At 42.1% G+C, this 11,395-nt stretch overlaps 1 protein-coding gene across 1 annotated transcript in view; it reads right to left on the reverse strand.

Annotated features, from left to right (window-relative positions):
- NOX3 (NADPH oxidase 3) overlaps nt 1–11,395 on the reverse strand; it is a 74,597-nt gene that overhangs the window by 50,788 nt on the left and 12,414 nt on the right. Inside the window, exons 5-7 of the mRNA XM_007957700.1 lie at nt 10,314–10,459; nt 7,446–7,627; nt 3,729–3,858 (exon numbers count right to left, since the gene is read on the reverse strand). Coding sequence (XP_007955891.1) covers nt 3,729–3,858; nt 7,446–7,627; nt 10,314–10,459 — 458 coding nt within the window. The remainder of the gene's footprint in view (nt 1–3,728; nt 3,859–7,445; nt 7,628–10,313; nt 10,460–11,395) is intronic.

The raw sequence follows: 11,395 nt of genomic DNA on the forward strand, positions 1-11,395 counted from the left end.
TTGTGTGGCACTGGGAAGATCAACCACAAAGGAACTGTTTCAAGTGCTGAGGAGCAAGGATGTCTCCTTGAGGACTAAGGTGCGCCTGACACAAGCCATGATTTTTCCAATCACCTCATATGCATGTGAGAGCTGGACAATGAATTAGGAAGACCGAAGAAGGGTTGATGCTTTTGTATTGTCGTGCTGGCGAAGAATGCTGAAAGTGCCATGGACTGCTAAAAGAACTAACAGATCTGTCCTAGAGAAAGTGCACCTGAAATGCTCCTTGGAAACGAGAATGGCTGTATTTCGTCTCACCTACTTTGGTCATGTTGTCAGAAGGGACTATTCTCTGGAGAAGGATGTCATGCTTAGTAAGGTTGGAGGGTCAACGAAAGAGGGGGAGGCCTTCAACGAGATGGATTGACACGGTGGCTGTGATGATGAGCTCAAGTATAGCAGGGATCATGGAGCTGGCTCAGGATCGGGCAGTGTTTCATCAAGTATAGCAGGGATCATGGAGCTGGCTCAGGATCGGGCAGTGTTTCATTCTGCTGTGCATGGGGTCGCTATGAGTTGGAAACAACTCGATGGCAACTAACAACAACAACAGCATAAGCTCCTGAATGCTTTGACTTTGTTCACAAAGATTAAAATAAAGTTGGGGATATTTTCTTATAGACAGCAGGAAGGAGTTGACAAAATGAGGGCATGGAGAAAGCCAGAGATTCAGAGTGGATGTTGTCGAGTGTAAGGAAGTAAGAGTTCTGCTTTCTTGTGTTGACTTGGGATGCCCATTATGACCATGGGAAAGAAATTGAAAACATCTTTGCCTTAACTTCCCCATTTAATAAATAGAGGGGCAGAGCCATTTAGTACCTAAGGTCCTTTGATGATAAAATATTCTGCATGGAAGCATGCATGATTTTTTTCTTTTCCAAAAGTACTAGGAAAAGAGATCATAGTATGGTGAATATTTTATGATCAAAATAAAAACTATGTTGATTTAAAAGCAGCAGTCATGAAATTTGTTTCCTGTACTTTTGCTCCTGGTGTTTCATTCCTACCAGCAAATAAGAACATGCAGGTTTTGATTTTATTTTATGTGTACGTTTATGAATGGCCTCTTTTTCTAGACAACCACTTCTCCAGGGGCAGGGCCCACATCTCTGAATCCTGTGTCTAATGCAATGCCAAGCACATAACTGCCACTTGGTGGAAATTCACAGAATTATCTCTACCTCAGTTCAAGCTTTCCCTGTACTGCCAACATCATTCCCTAGTAATTAAAAAATATCAGACTTACTATGATTTTTTGTTGATGCTCTAGTTAAATGAAATGAGGTGCTTCTTTGGCTAAGAAGGCTCAAGCATTGTTTGAAAAGGGATTGCACAAGCTTCCTTTGGAATTTGGAGTCTTACGTGTGTCTTTGAGTTTGGGACAAGAAGGGAGAGTAAGAGAGTGGGGGCAGAAGGAGACTGCAGGATGTGATTGGCTTCTTTATTCAGATTCTTTGAGGTGATGTACAAAGCACTCGAGAGTGCACCACTGAAGGTGACTGGATAAAGGCACCAAGAAAATGCATCACGATAAGACAGGCACCAAGGGAGAGATGGAGTCAGGCAAAGCTGGGGAGGTGTCGTGCAGCCAAGTGCGGAACCCTTCTGTGTCCTTGGGTGCCTTTCTGATTCTGTGTCTGTCTGACATCAAATGGAATATTGTACCACTCAGCCAAGTGCTAACTGCCACAGCTCCACAAGCTTCCAATCAGGGTCCATTAAGAATAATGGCAAAGAGTAGCAGCATGAGTTTGGATGTGGAAGGAGGTATAGCAGGGGTGAGTTAACAGCGAGGTGGGTAGCTTCCCCCCTTTTAATGATAATGAATGCCAGCATCCGCTGCTAGGAGCAGGCTCTGGTCTGTATTCATGAGGCGTGGGAGAATATTGATTTTTTTTTTATGGAGACGCTGTAGCTGAAAATTTTAGAGTGGCATTCCTGGTTCTCATTAATATTCAGGCTGGGTAGTGGCTACCGATAGTTGAGTTTAAGATAGAGACAATCTATACTGGCCATTAAAAGAACCACAGTCTAATAGGCATGTCTGTTCCATTTCTCTTGTTTTTAAGCATTCCTCCTTGCAGTTTTCACCCTCAAAATTCAGTGCTTAACTAAATATATGTAGAGCTAAAAAAAAAAAAAAAAGAAAGCCAATCACCTATATTCTTCACATATCGATCACTTAATTTCCTGTACCCTACCATTTATGTTATTCTATATGATTACCCCATTTTTCATGATACACATTTTTGCCACTTGTTTCTGTTTTAATCTGTAGCCTTCATTTTTTTCCCTTTGTGTATCACCCAACTGTACCCAGGTTTGCACTGTTCCATGATCCTGGGGATTACCAAATAGGATTATTATTTCTCTTTACCTCTGCAACAACTGTAATAATTACAGCACACTCAGGAAACAGAGTTTGCTGTACTTTCCAGATCTGGTGGACATCCTCATCTACTCTAATTAATTAAGTCCCTTGTTTGCTAACATTGTCATTATTGCAGTTATTGGAGCTTAATTAGAACAGGAAGTAAATGCATTTCCCACCCACGTTTTGACTTAAAAATAAAACCCACTTGGTATTTCCAGTCACAAAAGTTATGGAAAGAAAGAAGATAAGCTTTTCTAAAGAGGCCATGGTTCTTGTGTGGTGGTTGTTTTGGATTGAATTGTGTCCCCTGAAATATGTATTGTAAATCTTAGCCCCTACACCTATTCCAAGGAGCTCTGGTGGCATAGTACCTAAGGCAGTTGACCACTAACCAGACGATTGGTGGTTCAGACCCACCAGCCGCCCTGGGGAAGGAAGATGGGGCAATCTATTCTGTAAAGAATTACTGCCTTGGAAACCTAATGGGTGTCTCTATGAGTTGGAATCGACTAGATAGCAGTGAGTTTTTTTTTTTTTTTTTTTCTTTTTTGGTATACTTGTTCTAATGCCCATTTGGGAGTGGATTTTCTTTGTTATATTCATGAGGCGATATTAATGTCAGGTGTGTGTTCAGTCAATTTCTCTTGAGATACGGAAAGGGCAGATGGAGTAAACAAGGAAGGCAGCAGGCAGGGGGAGGGAAGACAGATGCCACGCCACTTGGAGATCACAGGATAAAGAAGCTGAAGAGAGACAAGGACTTTGCTCGAAAGTCAGCAGAGAGAGAACGCCTTCCCCTAGAGCTGGCACCCTGTGTTCAGACCTCCTAATCTGTGAGAAAGTATTTTCTGTTCATCAAAGCCACCCACTTGTGGCATTTCTTTTATAAGAGCATAGGGAATCAAACCGTTGTTGTTTAGCTTTCGTATGAGAAGAGATGGTATGATTCTCGGCATGGAGGAGGCAGGAGGCAGAGGGTCAGGGTGCTGAGGAGGCTGAGAGAACAGAGGGGGAAGCCCACGGCGTGCCAGCTCCTCCAAAGACAGCCCTGTGTGGCCGTGTTAGGAAGTCCCACAGTATCAGGTGTCCACATTTAAATGTAAGTATAAGAGGCCATTTCAAAATGGAACAGAGTGTTTTTGGCAGTTGGCCTCTTTTCAAATGATCCATAACTCGATTCTCCATTAGCACACTTAATACAGAGTTGGCTCTGTCTGGTGGTGACATGGGTGGTTCTTTTATCAAGCATATAAAAGCTCTAGTTATTTTCACTTTGGGGACAGTTATTTTTAAAAACTGGGCTCATTCTTACCGAAGGTTCCTTGCCAGAAAATTGAGGCAGGGGGCACTGGGAAGCCACCTGCCATTCGGTGTAGTGGTCCCCACAGAAGGTGGCGCTATGCTGCAACAGACTGTCTGGCGTTTGGCCTCGAACGATCCGGCTTGATATTAAAAAAAAGACACAGAAACAAAAATATAAAATGGACTTTGTGCCGCCTTGTGCCACCACAGATGTATTCCAGAGCAGGCTTTGGAAAAACACTTTGACTGTCTTGGAACTCAGGCTGTCACTCATTTCCCTGAGCAACTTTAAAAATAGGCATTTAAGAAGCTCCGGATAACTTTGAAGATCACAGAAAAGAAGTGCCCCTCTGTGGTATCCTCAGCTAAATTGAAAGTGTCTATATTAGAGAATTCATAATGAAGGGAAATTGTTTGAACACATCCTTTTGTAGACTGTTGAATTTAATTAGGTGGCATCTCGTCCTGATTGCTAATTGGCTAACTTTGCACTATTTGGATTCTTTTGCAGATTTATTTAACTTCTCCCCTTCTTGGTTTGTTTCTGAGTCCTTAAAATTTTTAAGTAAAGAAGTCAGAAGAACTTTCATGAGCGATGATATGTTTTCCCCAGTGACCTCAGCAGGCTTAATGTTTTGACAGGGTCAAAGTAGGTCATAATGAAGTGTGCCTTCAAGACCACATCAAAAGATTTGAGAGAGAGAGTGGAGGCCAGTCTTTATGGATGGAACATTGACTGGTTCTGGAGTCCTGTGACCTTACTAAATTATGTTTGCCCTAACTACAGGACCTGCTGACCTCTAACAAGTTGCTTTAGAGCATGCTCCTTGGTTGATCCATTGGTGCTTGGGGGGTGATCCATGAGATGTTGGGAATGTGTCATATGGGAGTTACTCATTTCCTAGGTGTTGATGAATAAAATGCATGGATAAGGTTTTGAGAAAGACGGTACTGCAGACTGGAAATCATTAGCATCACAACCACTCCTCTCTTGGGTAACTCAAGAGTAACAAGTCCCTCTTTGCATTGTAGAGCATGGGAGGAGGGAGGAGCGATGCCCTTGGAAACAGCCTGGAGAACTGACATCTTGGGCTTTTTCCCAGTCTGTTTTATGGAAGTCATCCAAACTTGATAACATCCCTTTGAGTTAGATAAGCAAAGCTATCTGGAAATCTCCAGTGAGCAAATGATGGCCTGGCATAAGAAGGGTGAACAATAAATGGGAACCAGAAGAAACGAGTCTGTAAGTTTTAACCCCTTCGTTCTCAGGCAACATCCCCTATATCATCTATAAGAAACCACTGGCTACGGCACAAAAGCAGTATCTTTTTAAATTTCAACTTTTGTATGTTTTCAGTTATCCCACCCTGTAATACGAAGATTCGTGTGCTTTAACACATCCCAATAATCTTACTTTCACTTGGCATTTTGTATAGAATTTGGAAATTACTTCTGCTGTAAACAGTAGCTGTAGAATACTTCAAGCTGAGAAGATTAAATGAGGCCCTTATTCCCCAAATAAGCCTTTCAAACTAGGTTAAAGTGACTAAAAATTCCCATCTTATGAAATGTTATATGAAAAAAAACCTCTCCATGAAACGCTGCCCATTGAGATGCTCTTGTGCTTCCAGAGTGTATGTGTGCTGGGGAGTTAAGTTGAGGGGAAGGAAGCCTGCTTTTCGTGAAGGAGACTTCTAGTCACACGTGGACTGTGAAGAGTCTCTTTGCTGAACCACAAAGAATAACCACCCGGCATCTGAGAAAAATCCTCAGTAGAAAGTAGGATGGACAACCTCTGAGGTAGCACATCCTGGGACTACACACCGTCCCCACCCCCACCCCTACGATACACACAAATACAGGAAGAAAGGGTGAGGGGTCACCCAGTCAGAAGTGCCCATTGCAAATATTTTTAAGCTGAAAGAGAACAGAAAGCCCTTAGCTAGGCAGAAGCATACATTTCAACCATTACTGACTCCGTTGCTGAAGATTAGCAAGGGGATGGGCCGTGTTATAGGGTCAAATGCTCTCATAGGGCAATGCTTCCTTCTACAACGCCTGTGTGTCAGACAAGCTGCTGAGTGGTGGGTGAGCACCTCACTGGGCATAGGAGGTGGTGGCAGCAGAAGTGTGTGTGGCCCCTTCTAGAAGTGGAGGGCTGAGATCAAAGGAGCATCTAGTGCAAGGAGGAAGGTGGACGAGGCAGTTGCCTTGCTGAGGTGTGACTCCTGAAGAGAGTCTGTAGGGTTGTGCATGGGACCCACAGTCGCCATGTTGCATGCAGCTTCCTGGTCATACGGTCTCTACTGTATGTGCTTCCTCTTCCAGGCCTGGCACAAGCAGACCCTCCCTCCTGTCCCAGGACCACACCCTCCCTCCACTCAGCAGCTGCAGTGGTGGGAGGGTGGGAGGACAGGTTGAGGGGCAAGGACACTGATGGTGGAGGAATTGCTGCTGGCAAACCAAGCAGGGCATCTGCAACACCACTGGCCCCATGCCTGCAGGTCTCAAGGAATGTTTAATTCACAACAGTGAGGATTCATCCAGAAATTGTTGAGAGTGTAGGTTTGGTTGTCTCAAGACAGACGGCCTAGGTCTGCCTCTGCCGTTGGTTCCTCATGGGCCTTGAGTGAATCACTTAGCTCCTTCCTTAAGAAATGGGGTCACAGCACCTTCTCTACTTTACAGAACTGTTGTGGGGATCAAAGTGATCATGCATACGAATGTGCTTTGGAAATTATCAAGTGGAAAAGAAAAGGTGCCAATTTTGAAATGATTAATGTGGGACAAATGGTCGACAGACAGCAATTTGTTAGTTGATCTATGGCCATCTTGATAAAAACTTAAAGAGTTGAAAATATTACATTTGAGGGTTTTACTTCAGATGAAGTGTCTGGGTGGTGCATACAAGTTAATGCACTCCACTGCTAGCTGAAAGATTAAAGGTTTGAGTGCACCTAGAGGCCCCTCAGAAAAAATCCTGGACATCGACTTTTGAGAAACCAGTCATTGAAAACCCTATGGCGCCCAGTTCTGACACACAGTGGTATCATAAACCAGAGTCAACTCAGTGGTAACTAGTATTGGTAAACATTATGTGCCATTCTAGCTTCCTGATGAATAAAATAACAGAATCCAAAGGTGTTGAATGCTAGAATGTCTAGCATTTATGGAATGTGTAAGCAAAAAGAAAACTCCTAGAGGTCATCTGAGCCAACTCTCCCAGGTGGGAAACTGAGGCCCAGAGAACACAAAGCGTTTGTGCAGGAACATGGTGATGATGACAAGCTCTAAACCCCAGGTCAGACTGCCCATCGCACACTGTTTCCTCCATCACCCTGGCTTTCCTAGAAGCAAAGTGAGATCTGGGTGTCAAAAATAGATATCCAGACACACCACACATAAACTGGATTGCAGAAACAGGTTGTGAATAAAACATAGATATATTGTCATCAAGCCTTCATTAGAATTCCTGAATCTTATAAACATGTCATGACTCACCAACAAAGTGAGCAAGGAAAAGTAAATATAATATTTCATCACCTGTGTAGCTTATTTTCAGTGTTTCTGAAATCAGTGTTGGTCACAGTGAATGTGCTTTTTACACATTATATGTGTCCTTTAGTCAATCACTGCATGGCATGCTACTCCATCAAAAGTACTTTCAAAGATTATTCTGAGGTTCATAGAAATAGGAACCTTACACACTGTGATAGTAGGGACTTACCCTGCCCCGTGGATAGCCAGACTGATAAAGAAGATGATGAAAAGATGATGTGTGTACCAAAACAACTCATAGCAGACCTGTCTGATGAGCTCGGTTGAAGAGGTCATGATCAAGATTAAAGCCAGAGAGAGGACCAGGCCAGTTACACCAGCTATTGTAGTTAGCAGCTCAGTAATTGTGCTCTAAAACAGAACAAAACAAAAACACCATGCGATTAGTATCTCAGTTAGATTTTTCCATGTTAGGATCCACACTTGAGAATCCAACCGGGGAGTAATTTACAATGTTTTCATCAGAGAACATTAGCCATCACAGTCCAGTGCAGCCCAAGGAGTGGGCCTCTTTCCCCTTCTCTCTTTCTCCATCTGATGCTGGCCATTTAACCAGAGAGAAAACCGAAACCAGGTGCTGTCAAATGGATTCCAAGCCAAGGCAACCCCATGAGTGCAGAGATGACGTGCTCTCCATAGATTTTTCAAGAATGTGACTTTTTGGAAGCACATCACCAGGCCTTTATGCTGAAGTGTATCTGGGAGGGTTCAAACCACCAACATTTGGTTAGTCATAGAACACTTAGCTGGACATTTAACTTTGCTCAAATTTTATTAAATGCTATTTTATTAATGACATGTTTTTCACTCATATGAAGCAATTTTCATGTCAAAGTTACATTGTATCAAAATTGGGAAAATAAAGGAACAGTTCACTTTAAGATAAAAACTGCAAAATAAGCCTGAGTTTTATGGCGTTAATATTTAGAATAAAACTATGGATCAGCATGCTTCCTGGTGTCTTCGCATCAGTGAGCACTTGTTCTGGGCAGTTGCTTAGGGGCATTCCTGGTAAAGCCTCTGCATGCTCTGTTGCTTACTCGGGTGGACATTCCCTGCTCCTGCTTTTTAATTGGAGGGACCACGACTTGCATTTCTTTCCCATTACCCCAGCAGGGCTGGAATGAGGCCTCATAAATCCTAGGTGATCAATAAAAGTGCAGCTATTCCTATCTGGTGGATGCCTCCCAAATGCCAGCATCCTGACCTGTGATTGCAAGGTTGGTAAAGAACCTTTTAGAAGACGAATCACAAAGCGTTTGGTTTTTTATCGTGAGTTCCCCATTTCCTTCAAGTCATTAGTATTCGCACATTGTGTTATCATCCTTGAGACGACCATGAGCTCAATAAACTCACACTGTATCTTTTGTCAGCAAAACCTCATTAATTTGGGCTGCTTTGAGATCTCCAGGTAATTTGGACAGAGACTTCTCTGTTATTTATTTATTAGTTTGTTTCATTGGATAAACAGTGGAAATAAAATGGAAAGGAGTCTGTCTAAAACGTTCAAAAGATTTTCTTTTCTTCCAGTCTGCTCAGGCGTTCTAGAAATCCAGTTACATCACATGATGTGCTAATTTCAAATCCTTCTTCGCTAATTAAAGCAAGCCCCCCCTTGCTTGCACCACATTTATAGACTAGTGTGAGTTGCAAAGAACCCCCTACAGTGATCCCACTGTTTCTCTTTAGCAATAGTCCATAATGTACACTTTGTGTTATTGATACTCATCTTCCCCCAAACACTCAAAATTACAGGGTTTCTTGAACTTAATTAGTGCCTCACATAGTCTGTTGCTTCTAACATTTTGAAATAACCAGATTGGGAGTAGCTTAATCATCTTGTTAAATTGCTTTAACAGAGGGCCGTTATCATATACTATTTATGACATAATCTCTTCAAAAGGTTGAGATTTTGAACTTCCCAGAGTCTTAGTAGGAAAGAGAGTTCACCCCAATAGGCACCCAGGAAAATGCTGCAGCTCAACTGAGGAGCCCAAAGTCATGGCCGTGCCCTGCGCAGCTGTGGTTTTGACTGATAACTCTCAAATCTGTGCTTCTTGTTGTCAGCCAAGGAAAGGTAGCTCTGTGGGGTCACTGGTCATCTCAGGATACATAGGAAGCGTGATGGGAGAATTTCCCTGTACAGAGACTTTGCATTCTCCTTACTCAGAGCTCACATGTAAAATGGCTGCTTCAAGACTGCCGTGTGGTCATGGAGAGACCTCTATTTCTGGAGTATATTGCCTCAGGGAGCTTCTTAAGGGATATAGAGTTTTGAATATTGTCAACTGGTCAACGTGCTACATGCATATTCCAATATGGTAGTATATGGCAGAAGGTTTAAGTGAACCCTGAAGAAAGAGATAGTATGGGGTAGATTAAGGGAGAGGAGTGTGCTCATCTTGAAAGGAATCACTGATGCCACATTTTTGATTTTTGTTTTGTTCTCCACACATGTTGCCACTCTGTGCACCCCTGTAATTAGCATTAATGCTGCCACTGGCCAGGCAGGTCTCTTTAGGAAATTAGCTACTTCTCCCCACATCTGATCTGGCAAATGAGCTCTTCAAATAGGTGCCAAATATTAGACTTAAGGGAAGAGATCCAAAACACAATTTGCAAATTAAAAATGAAGACATCCAATTTATAATCCCTGGATTTAGATGGCACTTCACCTTCTTTATGAGTCTAGCACCAGCAAAAAGCAGTATCTCGTCACAAGTGGCTTTTAAAATTTAAAATATTAGGGTTTTAACAGGTCTACTGCATTTCCTATTTAAGTGTACTTATGTATTTATTTTTGCTATAAACTAATTAATTGGCATATTTTTTTCCTCTTTGCATATAACCTCTTACACACATTACAGCAGAAAAAGTTGCTTTTTAAAAAGAGTGGAATGGATGTCAACATTTGGCAGAAACTGCTGTCACATTCTTTCCTGAAAAGCCTTTGCAATATCGTGTTCTTGAGAAAGGGGTCTGGAAAGGAAGGGTTTTCAGGTAAGAAGAATCTCATTGGCATGTGTGGCAGACTCACTGTGTTGAAGGTCCGGATGGGGTTGAGGTAGCTCTCATTCGGGGTGCTGCCAAGTTTGGACAGTGCAGCCGGAAGTCCCTCTGCATCTGGAGCCTGGCTCCAGCGGTACCGCTCCAGGTTGAACAAATGAGCCACAATGTGGATGGCTGTGGACGGAAAGATGGCATTGTCCATGGTCATATAGATTTCTTTCTTTGTAGTTACTCAAAGCATATCTGGGGTCAAACTTCTCTGTGGTGGCTTTTTGTACTAGATTTATCTGTGCAGCTTTCCTAGGGTCTTGAATGGAGTCAAGTGAATACTTCTGAAGACACTGTATGATTCATCATACTAATTTTAGTTATATTAAGAAATAAAATCTTAATTCACTATAATTTAACTATAAACATATGATCCTTAAACAAATCAGCCATTATAATATCACATTACTATTGCATTTTTTATGCAAAAATGAGCACATTTTACATTTGTTTGCTAACTGCACCTTCTCCCCAGAGGTATTTTTGTAAGCTTTCTATGCCAATTTTTCCTACATGTTGCTCTTAAAAAAAAAAAAAAAAAAAAATTGCATAGGGCCCTTAGGAAAATAGCTGAAGGTGGAGGATGTAGTTGGCAGACAAACATAGAAAGTGGATGTTATTTGCAAAAAAATACAGTATGTGTATATATATTTATAAACACCAAAACCCAAACCCACTACCATCAAGCGGATTCCTACTCATAGCAACCCTGTAGGACCCTGTAGAACTGTCCCATAGGGTTTCCAAGTCTGTAAATCTTTCTGGAATCAGACTACCACAACTTTCTTCTGCAGAGCGGCTGGTGAGTTTGAACCACCAACCTTTCAGTTGGCAGCAGAATGTCTTAACCACTGTGCCACCAAAGTTCCTTTATCCAAATCCATACCAAAAACGGGTTGCTGTCAAGTCAATTCCAACTCATAGGGACCCTATCTCTATATCTATAGGTTAATAGATATATTAACTTGTTTTCCCAACAAATTAGAAATTGTTATTCTAGAATATTGTTTATTGTATAAATTGTTGTTGTTGTTGTTGTTATGTGCCGTCGAGTCAAACCCG

The sequence above is a fragment of the Orycteropus afer genome, unplaced genomic scaffold (assembly GCF_000298275.1).
Source record: "Orycteropus afer afer isolate SDZICR_OR568_19922 unplaced genomic scaffold, OryAfe1.0 scaffold00781, whole genome shotgun sequence".
NCBI classification, from domain to species: Eukaryota; Metazoa; Chordata; class Mammalia; order Tubulidentata; family Orycteropodidae; genus Orycteropus; species Orycteropus afer.